Source organism: Halichoerus grypus, chromosome 9 (assembly GCF_964656455.1).
Source record: "Halichoerus grypus chromosome 9, mHalGry1.hap1.1, whole genome shotgun sequence".
NCBI lineage: Eukaryota > Metazoa > Chordata > Mammalia > Carnivora > Phocidae > Halichoerus > Halichoerus grypus.
The window spans coordinates 52,177,499-52,194,296 of record NC_135720.1 but is presented as its reverse complement, the minus strand read 5'-3'; the positions used below and the strand labels follow the sequence as shown (position 1 = coordinate 52,194,296).

The window sequence follows — 16,798 nt, the reverse complement described above, 5'->3', positions numbered from 1 at the left end:
CCGGAGCCCAGACCACGATGTAGAGCTACTGCAGTGCTTGGTGCAAATACCTACGGGTGGGCAACCCCTCAGCAGAGACCTTTCCAGAGACCAGTGGGGCAAGGGCACTGTTCCTTAGGACCCCAGTTCTGGCACATTTCTGCTGCACTAGCCCCCATTACATGGGGACACCTTCTTGGGGAGAAAAGCAGGGAGAAGGGCTCACTCTCTGGGAGACTGCAAAATACCCAAAGGGCTATTTAAATCACTCCCTGCTTGGGACGCCAGGGTGGCTCAGTCGTTAAGCGTCTGCCTTCGGTTCAGGTCATGATCCCAGGGTCCTGGGATCGAGCCCCACATCGGGCTCCCTGCTCCGCGGGGAGCCTGCTTCTCCCTCTCCCTCTGCCTGTGCTTTCTCTCTCCCTCTCTGTCTGATGAATAAATAAAATCTTTAAAAAATAAATAAATAAATCACCCCCCCGCAAGGTAAGATGCAAAGTGAATTTTTATCTCGAAGCAGCAGGTGTGAGTTTGTGAAGACCAGGTGAATTGTAGATAAACTAAAGAAATTGCATATCTCTGCAATTTGAATTGTAATGGGAGTTTCATTTGGGCCTCCTACATTGGCTCTAAGGAGCTGGGTGAGTCAATTGAACCATGCAATGGGTGAAAATAGATCTCCAAACTCCTGTCCAACTCTGGCATTCCGGCGCCGTCATCCAAAATAAGGATTCTGATTGGCGGAAGGGAATGAGACACCATAACCCCACGGGTATGATAGTCATCATTCGGTCATTCATTTCTTCACCCAGTGAGGCTGAGTGAGGGTCTCCTGTACAGCAGCCCGAGCTCCGGGGCCGGGACACAGAGAGGAGCGGTAAAGCCCTCACTCGTGGTCTGGGAAGGGGACGAGGGCCACCATACGTGGAGCCCTGGCCACCTTGCTAAGGCGCCATGAGAGCGGAATACCCTCTTCCCTGGGACGTGCCGTGAGTCTTCGCTGAGCTGGTGACAGTTACGCTGCGTCCTGAAGGATGAGCAGGGGTGACCCGGGTGCCGAGCAGCCGGGAACGGCAGCTTAGCTGGAACAGCATGTGCAGATGCCTGCTCGGCTGGCATTTTTAGGTCACAGCTTCAGAGGCTGGAGGTAGGAGATACATTTGAAACAAGACTGGACTCAGGTTCTGAAGGGTGTGTACTCCTTGCTTCAGGCATCACTTTCTGCCTTGAGTTGTTAGGTCCATACACACCCTCAGTCCCCGACTAGACGGGGATGCCAGTTCCGTGGGCCGTACTTAGAAAGCAGCCAGTATTTCTTCAGTGTGTTACTGTGGAGTGTATGGGGTCAGTTACACTGAGGACATAGGTTCTACTGATCCATTTGACAAGAGTCAAGACGAAAATAATGAGGGGCTGAGGGACTTTCTCTAACAGCAATCAGTAAACTTCTGTGGTCACCTTGAATCCCTTTTGGAATTAATGACTCCCGTGTTTTCCAGCAAGCCCTTCAGCCTAACCCAACATTTGACGTCTGTTCAGGGATCCCTTTATATTGCACTGGCCCAAAGTCCTTCACCTTATTTCTTCTTCTTCTTCTTCTTCTTTTTTTTTTTTTTTTTTTTTTTAAAGATTTATTTATTTGACACAGAGAGAGAGACAGCTAGAGAGGAAACACAAGCAGGGGGAGTGGGAGAGGGAGAAGCAGGCTCCTGACTGAGCAGGGAGCCCGATGCGGGGCTCGATCCCAGGACCCTGAGATCATGACCTGAGCGAAGGCAGACGCTTAACGACTGAGCCACCCAGGCGCCCCTTCTTCTTCTTTTTTTAAAGATTTATTTTAGAGAGAGAGAGAGAGCAGGGGGAGAGGCAGAGGGAGGGAGAGACTCTCCAGCAGGCTCCCCGCTGAGCACAGAGCCCGATGTGGGGCTCAGTCCCACCATCCCGAGATCGCAACCTGAGCCAAAATCAAGAGTTGGAGGCTCAGCCAGCTGAGCCACCCAGGGGCCCCTCACCTTATTTCTTTTTTTAAAATCCATCTGACCTGCAAGTGAAACTCAGACATTGCTGAAGAAAGAAAATGGTAGTGCTCCAGCCCACTCTATAACGCTGCCTCCGTGAGAGTTGAGAAACGTAAGCCGTCAGCACCAGACGGGATGAGGTCAGCAGCCTCTGTCGCCCAACAGCTGGCCGAGGCCTGGAAATGGCCCCTCTCTTCCAGAGAGCAAGCCAGCAGAGGACTTGGAGTGCCAACTTCACCTCCTAGCTGAGTGAATACACCGACAAGGAGGGCACCTTCCCCAAAGGAAAAGGTGCCACCGTGAATTAGGCATTTTTACAAAATGCTCTTTTTAAAAAAATTTTCTACTACTCTTTTTTTTTTAAAAAGATTTTATTTACTTACTTGACGGAGAATGAGCACAAGCAGGGGGAGTGGCAGGCAGAGGGAGAAGCAGGCTCCCTGCTGAGCAGGGAGCCCAACGCAGGGCTTGGATCCCAGGACCCTGGGACCTGAGCTGGAGGCAGATGCTTAACCGCTGAGCCACCCAGGCGCCCCTACAAAATGCTCTTAACAGTAAGTTAGTACACAACTTAGCAACTTATATCACAGGCCAAAGATATTCACTCATATCTTTAGATATACTTCTGGAACTCTGGCTCAAAAAAAAACCCCTGAAACATAGCAAGAGCTTTATGCATGGAGACGCTCACCATACTGTTATTTATAGTAATGAAAATAATAAAAACGTCCAATAATAGAAGGTAGCACAAATACATCTTGTGTACCCTCCACATTTATTGTTGGATCTGCAAAATTATGTGGAGGTATTAGTATATGAAATTTGCACAGAAAAGATGGTGGGATTATGGGTAAGTTTTTTAAACTACTTTCTGAACAATCAATCAGGTGGTTTTATTATTTTTAATAGATTGACATATTTCTTATATTTATATCTGTATTAGTTTTTGCATTATTTAGATTTATTTTTTTCGTTGACAAATTTATTTAAAATTTCCAAAGCCAGAGAGGTGCCTGGGTAGCTCAGCTGGTTAAGCCTCCGACTCTTGATTTTGGCCCAGGTCATGATCTCAGGGTCGTGAGATCAAGCCCCGCGGCGGGCTTCTCGCTCATCTGGGAGTCTGCTTGAGATTCTCTCTCTCCCTCTGCCTCTCCCCCTGCTCTCACGCCCTCTCCCTCTCTCTTTCTAAAATGGATAAATAAATCTTTAAATTTTCCGAAGCCGGAGCACTGCCTGCCTTAATCCTGGCTGTGGTGGATGCAGGGTGCTGGAGGGTCTGTGGAGGTAATAAGGAGGTGCCTGCCTTCCTGGGACTTCTTAGGCAGGTTCAGGGAAACTCTTCGCACAGGGGAGTGAAGGTATCCCTGGGGCTTTCACCTCCCAGCGTTCTTTCCCACTGCTCCCCCTTCAGCAGTGCGGGGCCTGACCACTCACTGTGCTCGAGTGTTTCCAGGAAGGGAAGAGAGTTCGGTCTGTGGTGTCACATTTATGCACAAGTAGAAATCAAAGATGAAAGAATACTTTCTTTTCTCAATAAATTCTTAGAAATCATGACTACTTCCTCAAAGAACTATTGTTTGTTTGGTCTTTAAACAAATTACTGGACACATGCAACAACATAGCTGAATCTTAAAACATGTTGAGTGAAAGAATCCAGACAAAAAAATACCTACTGGGGCGCCTGGGTGGCTCAGTCGGTTGAGCACCCAACTCTCGGTTTTGGCTCAGGTCATGATATCGGGATCCTGGGATGGAGCCCCGAGATGGGCATCAGGCTCAGCGGGGAGTCTGCTTGAGAATTCTCTCTCCCTCTGCTTCTGCCCCTCCCTCTCTCTCTCGGATAAATGAATAAATGTTTTTGTTTTTTTTTTTTTTTTAAGATACCTACTGGCCCAAGGACACAGAGCTGGGATTTGAACCCAAGTGTAGGTGACTTTGAAGCTTATCCTCTTTCTACTACTCCCTGGCCCCGCCTCTTGGCTTCTGGTCTGGGCTCTGGGTCTGCTGTTAGGGGAGGGCCTTGGACAAGTCCCTTCCTGTGTCTGAATAATGAGAGGCTTGGACTGGACTGATCCCGAGATTCCTTCCAGTTCTAACATCCTATGAGTCCGTCTCTTTCTTTTAAAAAATTTACTTGTTTTTTTTGGAATACTTAATAGTCACATGAGACACAATTCAAAAATTTCCAAAGGTATACATGTCACAGACCAGAGAGGCTAGAGATGTCACCACTAACTGCCACGTGGTCTCCTGGACTGGATCCTGGAACAGAAAGAGGATATTAGTGGAAAAGCTGATGGAAGTTGAAGTTTGGAGTTTAGTGAATAGTGATGTACCGATGCTGGTTTCTTAGAGTTGCCAAAAATAGCATGATCATACAAGATGTCAACACGAGGGCAACTGGGGGGGGGGCATATAGGGGAACTCTTTGTGTTATCTTTACAACTTTTCAGTATATCTAAATGATTTCAAAATAAGAAGTGGTTTGGTTTGAGTGTCCAGTGAGACATTGTCCTCTCGCCCCTGCCCTTGGGCCGCCCAGTCTGCCCCCCAACCAGGCACCCAATGGTACTTGTTTCTTTCATAACCTTTCAGAGATACTCAACCGACAATCAAAGAAAGTATCCATATTGTATAAATATCATTTCTCAAAACAGAAAGTATGTCTGTGAGATAAATTCCTCAAAGTAGAATTCCTGGGCTTATAGTGTTGTTATTGCCAAACTGCCTTCCATGAAATTTGGGCCAATTTATCCCTCGGGCAGACAATGTGTATAAGGACCCGCTGTTTCACCAACAGACTCGTCCGAGAGACCGATTCACCTCCGTTTATGTCAGACCACCAGCTCTCAAAATGCTGCTGAGCAGACCGCTCCAGAATGCTGTCCCAGAATGGTGGGTCCCTTCTGAAGCACGCAGCCGAGGCGAGCGGGGGGGTGGCCGTGCGTGGCCAGGGGCAGCGAGGCTTGGGGAGTGATAGCCGGGTGGTTTATATTCCCCACATCAATTACTACTGTCCTCCGGGGAAGCCATTCACAGAAGGGCATTGTCTCGGCTCCACGGCACACAAAGGGTCAAGCCTCACAAATTTGCTCATTGTGGGGGGAAAACACCCCACGGGCCAGAATGTTCAGATTACAGGTCCAAGAAAATCCCTTTACAGAAAGAAGACAGCAAATCCCCAGTGCAGTTGAAAGGACAAAACTTTCTTCACCTCTGAGATTCTCCAGTGAATAAACCGGTTAAACATGGTTTGGATTTACCGAACATGAAAACAACTGGATTAAAGTATAATCTAGCTAGAAAGGAAAGGAAATGTACCGAGAAAGCTAAGTAATGACAAAGCTGCAGTGTTTATAGGTGCCAAGCATGGATGGACATTCCAGTTTTATAACCAGGTTCTCTTCAATGTTTCACTTTCCTTTAGAAGAAGATAACGAGTCTCGGCTTGCATTGGCCTCTTTGATAACAACACTGCTGTCAAGGCAACTGTGGGAGCGCTGGGGACATGCGTGCCCAGGAGGCCACAGGCCCCGGCCCCGGGGTCTGGAGGCCCCGGCTCTCAGGGTGGATGCTCACCGTGGGTCCCAACCTCACGGCCAAGGGCCGGTGCAATCCATATTGGGGTCAGCATCGCCCCGGTACTGGTTCCAGAATTACAAAGACCGGGGTTTGTATGCCAGTTTCACTTTTTACTGGCTGTGTGACCTTGGACAAATAACTTACACCGTCTCAGCTCTTCTCTTGGTAACATGAGGATAACACCCACCCAATAGGTTTTTTGAAGATTAAATGAGATAATACAGGTGAAAGCCCAGGCTGAAACCTCAGCACTCGACAGACAATAGGTTGGTTGTCTTCCAATCTCCTTCACCCTCTCTCTTCTCAGGCACACGCACCCGAACAGCAAGCGAAGCCACGCCACTTCGCGCAGACTCAGGGCACGTCCAGGTCTCACTCTGGGGTGGGAGCCTTCGGGGGTTGTGACGTCACCGGCTCCTCACCCGATTTGTACCAAAGATCCCTATTCAGATGTTTATAAAAGCATAAAACACACCGGATTATGAATAAAACTAATTTGTTGAAATCATTTATTAAAGTGTTTTTTATTTTTTTTACTTTTTTTGGGAGAGTGCACGTGCGCGCGTGCGCGCGCGCACACACGCACAGAGTCGGGGGAGGGGCAGAGGGAGAGACTCTCCAGCAGACTCCCCACTGAGCACGGAGCCCGATGTGGGGTTCGATCTCACAACCCTGAGATCAGGACCTGAGCCGAAACCAAAAGTTGGATGCTTAACTGATGGAGCCACCCAGGTGCCCCATTAAAGTGTTTTTTAAAACTTGTGATAAAATAATATGTGCGCCTCTCTTAAACACATTAAATAAGATTCAGGGGCAGGTCTAATAACTGCAATCATTTTCAAGTGGTGATCAGTGTATTTCCAGATCTGCAACAACACATGTGACATACACACTTGTATACTACTACTACCCCGGTTTGCTCCTACCGTCATAATGGAAGAAACGCTAAATCCCAGTCAGAGAATATGGAGTATAGACATGCGACTTTTTCCCCCATCCAAATCCAGATTCCAGATTAAACCACGACACCACCTCTGGCCTCCAGACTGCTGATGAAAAGCATTTAAAAACTGTCAAACCAGCATTCCTTTCACTCTTTCACTCTAGCTTCTCTCAAGATTTTTCTGTTGGTCTGGGATTTTCTGCAATTAGAAAATGATATGCCTACGCGCTGTTTTGTTTTAAATCAGTCCTGCTTGCTACCCTCTCAGCTTCCTGGTCCTGTGGTTTGGTATCTTTAATTTTGGAAGGTTCTCAGCCATTATTACTTCAGTATTTCTTTTGCTCTGTTCTCTTTCGTGCCCGGTGTTCAATACTTACACCTTTTGAAAGGATCCCACCGTTTTTGGAAGTTCTAGGTTTTTTGTTTTGTTTTGTTTTTAGTTTTTCTTTGCATTTCAGTTTGAGATGTTTCTATTGACCTATCGTCAGATGCACAGATTCTTCCTAAACTATGTCAAACCTACTCATGAGCCCCTGGAAGATTCTTCATTTCTATTACAGTGACTTTGATTTCTAGCACACCCTTTGGTTTTTAAGAGTTCCATTTCTCTGATTATATTACCCTTCTGTTTTTGCATGTGGTCTTCTATTAAAACCTTTAACATGTTACATAGTTATTTTAAATATAGTTATTTTAAATTCCCTGCCTGACAATTCCAAAATCTGTGTCATGTCTGGCTCTGGTATTGATGACTGCTTTCTCTCTCCAGACTTTCTGCCTTGTGACATGCCTTGTAAATTTCTCCTTGAAAGCCAGACATGTTGCACTGGATCACAGAAAGGGAGGTCAACAGGCCTCTGTGAAGACTTATGGTAATCTGGCTAGGGAGTGGATGTGTTCGGTTTTTGCTGTGGTTATACGTACCGGAGGCTTCAGATTCCTTTAGGTCTGCTTTTGTCTCTCTTAACTTTGGGTTTCCCTCCTCAGAGTCTGTCTTAACAGCACTCAGCTGTGATCCACCGGGACTCCACTGGAGCTCTGGGGGTGTGGTGGTGAAGTAGGTGGAATGTATGCATTCTACTGTGCCCAGGTTAAATGTCCATGTTGTAGTGGGCCTGTGACCCTCACCAGTGTTCCCCCAGTGGTAGAGCCTTGCCCCCCCCCCCCCCCCCCCCCCCCGCCTCACTTCTCTGGCTGCAGCATTCCCAATCTGTTTGCTTTCAGTCTTGACAACCTTGTTGACTATGTATGTATTTCCCCCCTTAGGTGAGACAGGAAGGCTAGAGGGGCTGGTGTGCAAAGAATGCCTTTCCCCCAACAGGGATTCCGGTAGGCCTTTGTAATAGAGAAGGTTCTGGGGGTACTTCACAATGATTATTCATCTCCTCTCCCTGCCAGAGCCAAAAGGAGATCTTCCTTGATCTTCACTGTGGCTATCTGGTGGGGTGCCTGGAGGTAAAAAGCCTAGGAACATATGCAGCCCCTCAAAACTGCAGTCTCCAGGAGCTTCTCACTCTCATGCTAGGCCACACTCAACTTCCAGCAACCCAGTATTACTGTGTTTAAGTGTTCCTGCCAGTTTATGGCTCCAGCAGTTTCTGCTCCAGGTAAACAGATTTGGACTGTCAATTCTAGAGGAGCTCTCTCTCTCCAGATTTTGGGGTGATGGTTTGCCCTGCAACCTCAATTCTAATGGGTTGGGTCCAAGGAAAGACACTGATTTTCAGTTTGTCCAGCTTTTCTGAGAGAAGAGTGCACGTGTACGTGTGGGGCAGGGGACTGTGGGCACAGGGAGAGAGAGAATCTTAAGCAGGCTCCACGCCCAGTGCAGAGCCCAGTGCAGGGCTCCATCTCACCACCTGGGATCATGACCTGAGCCAAAATCAAGAATTGGACGCCTAACTGACTGAGCCACCCAGGCACCCGTCTGGCTTTTTCTCGTAAGGACAAGAGTGACAACTTTCATCTCCTTTCACATCAGAGTTGGAACTGGAAGTCCCCTTTATTTATTGAAAAGATTTTATTTATTTGACAGAGAGAGAGAGAGACAACGAGAGAGGGAACACAAGCAGGGGGAGTGGGAGAGGGAGAAGCAGGCTTCCAATGGAGCAGGGCGCCCGATGCGGGGCTTGATCCCAGGACCCTGGGATCATGACCTGAGCCGAAGGCAGACGCTTAACCGACTGAGCCACCCAGGCGCCCCTATCCCCTTTATTTTGAATAGCCATTCCCTTGCCTCCATCTGAACTCCCACAGCCCTTCTTGTCCTCATATCTGCCATATCTTCTCTCCGGCTAGACTCTCAGTGACTCTTTTCATGATGATGTCCTAACAAGACTGAGTTTCTTGAGAAAAGGGGCCCTGGTTAGCCCCTTGCCTACGTTAACACTTTGTACATATAAAATGCTTGGTGTTGCTGTTTGATTTTATTGCATCGTTTCCATTTATGACCTTTATTCTAACAGGAGAAAGCCTCTGGTGAGCTGTTAACCAGCATCCTCTAAACTTCCTTTTGTGCTGTTAAATGAATTATCCTAGCCTCTGAATCAAGGTCTTATTTTCTTAACAAGGTTGGAATAGCGCGAATTTCACTTACTGTAAATTGAGTTGCAAAAGTAACTTCTCAAGATCTGATAAGTCCTGACTCCCTTGATTTCTTTTTTTAATTTTTAAGTTTTTACTAAAATTCCAGTTAGTTAGGGGCACCTGGCTGGCTCAGGCTGTAGAGCACACCACTCTTAATCTCGGGGTCGTGAGTTTAAGCCCCATGTTGGGTGTGGAGCCTAACAAATAAATAAAAACAAATAAATTCCAGTTAGTTACCATCCATTGTAATACTAGTTTCAGATGCACAATATAGTGATGCAACACCACACAGGACCTGGTGCTCATCACAAGTGCCCTCCTTCATCTCCATCACCTGTTTCCCCCCTCCCCTCTGGTAACCATCAGTTTATTCTCTATAGTTCAGAGTCTGTTTCTTGGTTTGCCTTTTTCTCCCCCTTTGCTTGTTTCCTTAAATTCCACATATGAGTGAAATCATATGGTATTTGTCTTTCTTTGATTCTTGACTTTGTTTTGTAATGACTTAAGTAGCTAGGTTAAGATAAAATCTGACCAAATTCTCGGAAAAGGGCCTTCTAGGTAAGTGTCCAAACTGGTTGTTTCAGAATTATCTAGGAAGCTTAAAAAAAAAAAAATTCTTGGACTCAGTCTTAGGGAGCAATTATGGTACACAGCTAAGTGTAGGAAAAAAAGATCCTTCTGATCAGCAAGGTATTCATGTCCAAAAATGTTTTTTATACCCACACTTAAAAAATCTAACCACAAAACAAAACAAAACCTATCCATTCATTCATTCATGTTCAGCCTAGAGGACACAGGAAATGTTATTGAAAATTCACCCTTTCATGCATTCAATAAATGTACTGAGCACCAAGTAAAGGCTGGTTACAGGTCTTGCGCCCGGTCCAAAAGAAGCAAGTGCACTAACGCAGGGCTTTAGAGTCAGACATCCTAGTCTTCATCCAGAGCTGTCACATCCCGGGTAACCACGAGCGTGTCACTTACGCTTGCATGGCCTCAGTCTTCTCACGTGTGAGAGACAGTATCATTCACTTCCCCGGGAAGCTCCGTGACAGAGATCACAAAGGAAGTACTGAGGAAGACTTATACTTCATCCTCCCAGAACAGTTTCTAACTCATTTCTCAGCCCAAACACTGGCACGCTGTAATCTTCACAGCTAGCACCCACCGAGCAGTTCATCCACGTGCCAGGCAGTGCGCCGCGCTATCTGTCCATCCAGATGTCAAATTTTATCTGTGAAGGTCTAGAGGCACGCAGCCTCCCCCTTCCATGGGCTGTGTTTATCCTCACTCCTGTAACCAAAATACTGGCAAAGCAAGCTGAAGCAACAGGACAAGGACTTTTTATCTACAAGAGGGCTGAGCTCAAAAGCCACAGGATGTAATAAAAAGGAGATCCTCCCCTGCGTCCCACCGCCCCCCAGAGGTCCTCACCACAACTGAGGGTCATGATGGCAGAACCTCCAAGAACGAAGGCAAATACCAGATAAACCTATCTAAGAACTGCCATGGGTTTAATGATACCCTTTGCTGCTGCTACTGTATCAGTGACTACCACCGCCATCAGATAACTATTATTAAGTCTTTACATGTCCCAGATACTGCTGTTCTAAGGATTTTACATTTAGTTCTCCACAACTCTAAGTTACTAAAGCCTTTATCACTGATGCTGACCCTTCACAACAGCTGAGACAAGGCAATTATTAACCGAGAGGACACAGAGCCTGAGACTCTTGTAGCACAACTCACTGCCAAATTAACTTCTACTTTTAGGAAGACCCTTAAGGGCTTCTAGAACCTCCACCTATATGGTTAGAGTTAATAGCACCTGCATTTTTACTTCACAGGGTTAAAGATGTCATTTTTATTTTTTAAAAAATTTACTTGAGCGAGAGCGTGTGCCCATGTACGGGGGGAGGGGCAGAGGGAGAGGGATTAGCAGACTCCCTGCTGAGCAAGGAGCCTGACTCAGCTTGACTGGGGGCTCCATCCCAGGACCCTGAGATCATGACCTGAGCCACAATCAAGAGTGGGACACTTAACCAACTGAGCCACCCAGGCGCCCCAAAGGTGTCATTTTAATATGGACCATGGTTTCAATTCTCTAAGAGACAACACTGAGAAGTACTTTCCCACATCTGGCAAAAACATATCACCACCTGAAGTAAGCACCTTTTCACCTGACTTGAAACCTTCAACTTTCTAAGAGCATCCCTGCCCTTACGCAATTGTAGAGGTTAAAAGTAAACAGGCCAGTACAACCCCTTCAAAACCACTTTATTCCCTTGTCTATAAATGACCAAAATCAAAAGAATTCCACAAGGAGTGGAAGCCTCTGCACTCCTGGCGTTTTTCTGCCGTAGGAGGGCTGGCCGGTGCGTGGCAGGAGGCTCAGCAGCATCTCTAACTTCTGCCCACTGGAGTCAGTAGTGTTCCCCAGTGTGACAACCAAAGATGTCTTGGGATATTGCTACATGTGACTTGGGGGCAAAACCATCCCTGCTTGAAAACCACTGCTCGAGAGGAGTTAATTCAGAGCCACCATTACTCCGTTCTGCATACCAAAAACTCACAGCCTTTGATGTTACTTCTCTAGCGCACTGAAATAAAGTTCACCTGTTGTTTAGCTTTGTGCCTTCTTAATTTATAGTAACGGAAATGTCCGGATATGGGATTGTGAAATATTATTTAAGCAACAAAAGGCCTTACAGGGCAGCTCTAATTCCTAGGACTTCCAACCTGCTTGGCGGATATCCTAGTTTGGCCCAGACCTAAGCTGGTTTCCTCTCAAACGGACGGACGTGTTTCCAGAGGAGACAGCTCTGGAGTGGGAGGATAAACTTTCCTTACCTTGGGGTTTAACTCTGGGTCACAAGAGGTCCCCCCATGCCACCAGATGTTGTACAGATTCAAATCAGAGACCGCATTCTGGCTGCAAAGGTCCGGCTGCACCACAAGTTAGGCAGCAAGGAGTCCTGCATGTTTTGGTTTCTTACCACTTACACAAGTCACGGGCTAGAACACTGTGCCCTTCTCCCTTGGTCAAAGGGGATACAGTGTGCCACGATCCCAAACCAAATTAAAGAGAAAGCATGAATCTGCTGACCCAGAAAAGGGTTATTATACCCTTCCTAAGTGTGTTTAAACAAGTCACTCAGATGAACTAGGAAAAAAATTCCTCTGCAAAACAGGAGTCACGGTACTGACTTATCTTAAAAGGCCTTTTAAGAATGACTTGAGATTATAAAGCATTTTTCAAATACACAAAGTGCTTCATAACAACTCAGTAAGCTTTAAGGAATGCTTCTTTTAGTACATCACTTTTTTTGTTGTATAAAAGAAAATACCCCAATTCAAAGGGTGGTAGCCTATTTGATAGCACCACTGTTTAAGAGGAATGGAGTTACAGGAATGAGAAGTATATAATTCGTAAATAATCCCTCTCAACAGTGAGTTAAGCAGGACAGCCAGAAAGGGGGAAAAGCAGCCGGGGACAACACAATTAGTGCACATCAGAAATGCTTTTTTATTTTTATTTGAAAACAACTTAAATTTTTAGACAAATGATTTTAGTATATAAATTTGATTTTGTTTTTATACAGAATATAAAGATTTCCCTCATTGATCTTCCACGTGAAAGGTATTACAAGCCTGAAGGGAGAGACTTTCTGCACACAAGTGTGTATCTTAACACATGGGGGACTGGAAACCAATGGTGTAGTGCTTCTACACATAAATTAGGTCAAGGGACATCACATATTAAAAAGGAGTAAGAGAAATATTCTAGTTAATCAGATTCAAGAAGCAAACAGGACACAAAAACTGTGCAGATAAGACCAAGTCAGTAACTTTAGTTAGGACACTGTGGGTTATGCTGGAGTAACAGGTCTGTGAGGCGATGGTGGGTACCACAATAAAACAGCAAGGAAGAGCTATTTATATAGAAAGGCTGGAATGAGGGATTTTCACTAAAGCAAATTAACTTCTTGTCAACTGCCAAAACAAAACAAAACAAAACCGAGCATATGAATGTTAGTATACTGAAGGCATGTTATACCAGTTTCTGTGCAGCATGCTAAAAGTTAGAACTTCTTCACTGGTGCATATGAATAATAGTCACGGAAAGGGTTTTTTTTGTTTTTTGTTTTGTTTTTGCCCCTTCTCACCAAATTTCAGGCATGTCTTATTTTAGATGGAGTATAGCTTTTATCTATGATTTCATCCTGTAAAAACATGTGAAGACAACGTTCATTCTGTGCCAGAGGATGACCAGCGACCCTAGGAATTAAAAAATACAAACTTAGTCCAACAGTATTTTTCAAAAGTGGGGCTGGGGGTCAAACACATATATTCTAAGGTTAAAAAGCACGTACGATTTAGCATCATAGTAAGTGTTATTCTGGACTGCTCACGAGGCTATGCTCTATCAACGAATGGTAGATATTTCCTTTCCTTTGGCTCACTAGGTCATTTAGAAAACATTTAATCGCTAGCTTTGCACTGCTTCTAGAAAATGTACCCAATTAACTTCTTTATATATTAACTGGTATATTCACAAGAAACCTAAATGAATTTTAATGTTCAAAGTGAAACCTGTCATTAATTCTAAGAACCCATTTTAAAGAAGGAAAAGACACAGGATCAGAATTAGAAATATACTGAAGTTCAATAAAAGCTCAAAATACTAAGAAAGAGGCGTAAGTGTCCATTTTCTTCTTCTTTTTGCTTGCTTTAAAGGTTTCCATTGCAGACTAAACATAAGATGAAAATGGGTAACCAGACTTCTATTTCTGAATTTAAAAAACACCTCTGCCGGCACGGCTTTCTCCCAAAGGAAAACATGTTCGTAAGACAACGAAGGTTAACGTGCTATAGCAGATAACTAAAAGTTAAAGGCTTTGTACAACTTTCCCTCCTGTTTAACCACTCACAGATCTTCAGTCTTTATTACTAGATAAAAACTGAAGTGTTGAGTAATACTAAGCTCACACAACCATTATTCTCCAGTATTTGACCTTATTTGGTTAAATTTAAGGCCAATGCAGAATTATAGCGACCCCTTTTCCTGGCATAATTCTATTACTTTGGTTTCTAAAAATGGCTATATTTCAAAAGGAGTAAAATTAAAAGCTAGAAATTTTGCTTTAAGAGTTTCTAAAGTAAAACAATCTCAGGTCTTCTTACATGTTGAAAAAATACATTTTGCCATGAAAATTTTAAATGTGTACCTTTACACAAGACATGCTGATAATAACCTCCATCTGCAATCAAACAAAATGATTGCAAGTGTACTGTAAGTTTTATTGTTCACGCTAGAACATACCTTAAATGAGAAAAAATCATAAGTAAAACTGTATTTTTTAAATGCTGCAATTTTAAATGTAATTTGCATAAATTAACCATGAAAAACAAATACAAAACTTAGGTCAACACAAAGATACTCATTTTAATCACTCAAGTGTGTTAATATTTATCACATGATCTTCAACTTGTTATATACTTCTACTTTATTTAAATGGTACAAAAAGTTAGTTAGGAAATGGCCAAAAAGAAAAGTAGTGTTACCATTTAGCTTAATACCTAAATTACTAGTATTCACCTGAAGTCGTCTCGGAACACTATTCCCTCTTACACCTCGAGGTACAGAAAGTACTTACTTGTTTATAAACTGCTCCAGCCCTTGCTTCCTTTCTTCAATAAAATTGTCATCAAATATTCCATCATCTCCTCTAAAAGGAAGCTGACGCAAAAATGCTTTTCCAGGGAGCGGGGGGACTACAACCTGAAAAAATACAGGAAAGAAAGTTCTTGAAGATGCTGACTGGGCTGTGAAAATTAGACAGCACAACGTGAAAACAAAGTATGTGTTCCCTAGGACAGCCACTCTTTTATATTTAAACTGTAAACCAGTCTAAATATAAAAGAAAATCAGTAAAAACACACTGAAAAAAGATTCAGTGTTTGGAGGCAAGATAACCAAAATGCAGAAGAGCCCAGCAGACCAAGGCTCCTCAAGGGCATGGCCCATAACTTAATTACCATTTCTGCTGAACGTGTCGAGGCACAAGTGTACAAAGAGAACACTCGAGCAACCATAAAGGCTGCGGTGCCTCCAGACAATCCGGAGGCCACTTAGGGGAGACAATGCTTTCTCACGGTGGAGACTGCAGAGATCAAGATCAACTTTCAATCACACCAAGAAATGAAGTATTAACAAATTCTCTCCAGCATGGGCAGATAAGAATTCTGTGGTCTATTTCCTCCACCTCATACCATCTGCATATAGTCTTCCCTACTTGTGTTCGAGCAGCATTTAAAGAATAAAATAATCAACAATTCTGTCACCACTCTTCCATTTTCTAGGCTAAGAAACATGTCAACTTTCTCCCACATCCATTACCCTCTCTCTCCCCAAGGACCTGTCATTTCTTTCTTCCTACATAGGAATATCCCAATTTTCCCCTTCAAAGTCTAACTGTCCTCTAGTGCCCACTTACACTGATCTCTCTTCTAGGAATTACCTGGAGCTCAAATATCTGTTTGAGTTAAATAGCACATAGCTGTTTATTTCACAGGTTAGTTTGGTTTCTCAACCATGGCACTATTAACATTTTGAACCAGATAATTCTTTAGGGGTGGGGTGGGGAGGGCTTTCTTGTGCACTGTAGAATGTTTAGCAGCATCCCAGGCCTCTACCCACTAGACTGGGTAGCACCCAGGAGCACCCCCTTGTTGTGACAATAAAAACTCTCCAGACATTGTCAAATGTCTCCTGAGGGACAAAACTGCCCCTGGTGGAAAGCCACCAATTTATCCTATTAATGCCTTCAAATAAGGATCCTGTGTCAGGCTTCCTATGGTTATTTTAAGAAAGGCTGGGCACACAACAGAAGCTCAAATATCTGTTAAATGACTAACCACTTAGCTGGACCCATATCTTACACAAAACAGAGAAAAGGTGTAAGCAAACAATTCAGACAAGAAGAAATATAAATAGTAAACACAAGTAATAAAATTGTACGTATTCTGAAAATTTTAAACTCTTGATGCAGTTTCTATCCTAAAACAATAATCCAGCGGGTAAAAAAAGGAAAGATCAACACAACTTCATACAGAATAGCAAAGAACAAAATAAGAGCAAAAAAGAAACACAAAACCAAATGCCAGACATGAACTTCCTAAATCCTTCCTAGATCTACTCTTCTCCCCAGATGACCAATGATTAAGACATCTAAAGATTTATCTCCATAACTCTGCCTTAGCATTTTCGAAACCCTCCATTAGCATTTGTGAAGTTGAGTGTTAAAACATGCAGGGACCTTACAACTGAGAAGCAGAGATCAGGACCACTAACTGAGCTCCAGTAGAATGGCTATCTGATGGGCAGGGAAAAACATCTGTATGTATAAAGCTATTATTAAAAAAGAAGCTAGAACCAATGTACTAAACAAATAACCACCATTAATTCAGGGCATAATTTAGCATGAAACTTAAGATTACTACGTGTTATCTTCAGAGTTACATTCTTCCTAACGTAATATTCAAAACAGTCACTGAAATGGATGGTGAGGTTGTAGGTAACAGGTCGTAGCTAACAAAAGTCATGAGTGGCTTGTTCCGCTACAATTCCAAAGATCCTCTCCAACATCAAATTACTTTTGCTTAAGCAGTCTGAAAAGATCTAGTTAGA

The 16,798-nt window shown here is 44.0% G+C and overlaps 1 protein-coding gene across 2 annotated transcripts in view; it reads right to left on the bottom strand.

The window, feature by feature from the left end:
- Positions 1-12,614: 12,614 nt before the first annotated feature.
- Positions 12,615-16,798, bottom strand: part of SNX3 (sorting nexin 3) — a 43,232-nt gene continuing 39,048 nt past the window's right edge. For both annotated transcript variants that reach the window (XM_078054911.1, XM_036068910.2), the window contains 2 exons: positions 14,766-14,890; positions 12,615-13,386 (listed from right to left, as the gene is read on the bottom strand). In XM_078054911.1, coding sequence (XP_077911037.1) covers positions 13,281-13,386; positions 14,766-14,890 — 231 coding nt within the window. In that variant the 3' untranslated portion in view covers positions 12,615-13,280. The remainder of the gene's footprint in view (positions 13,387-14,765; positions 14,891-16,798) is intronic.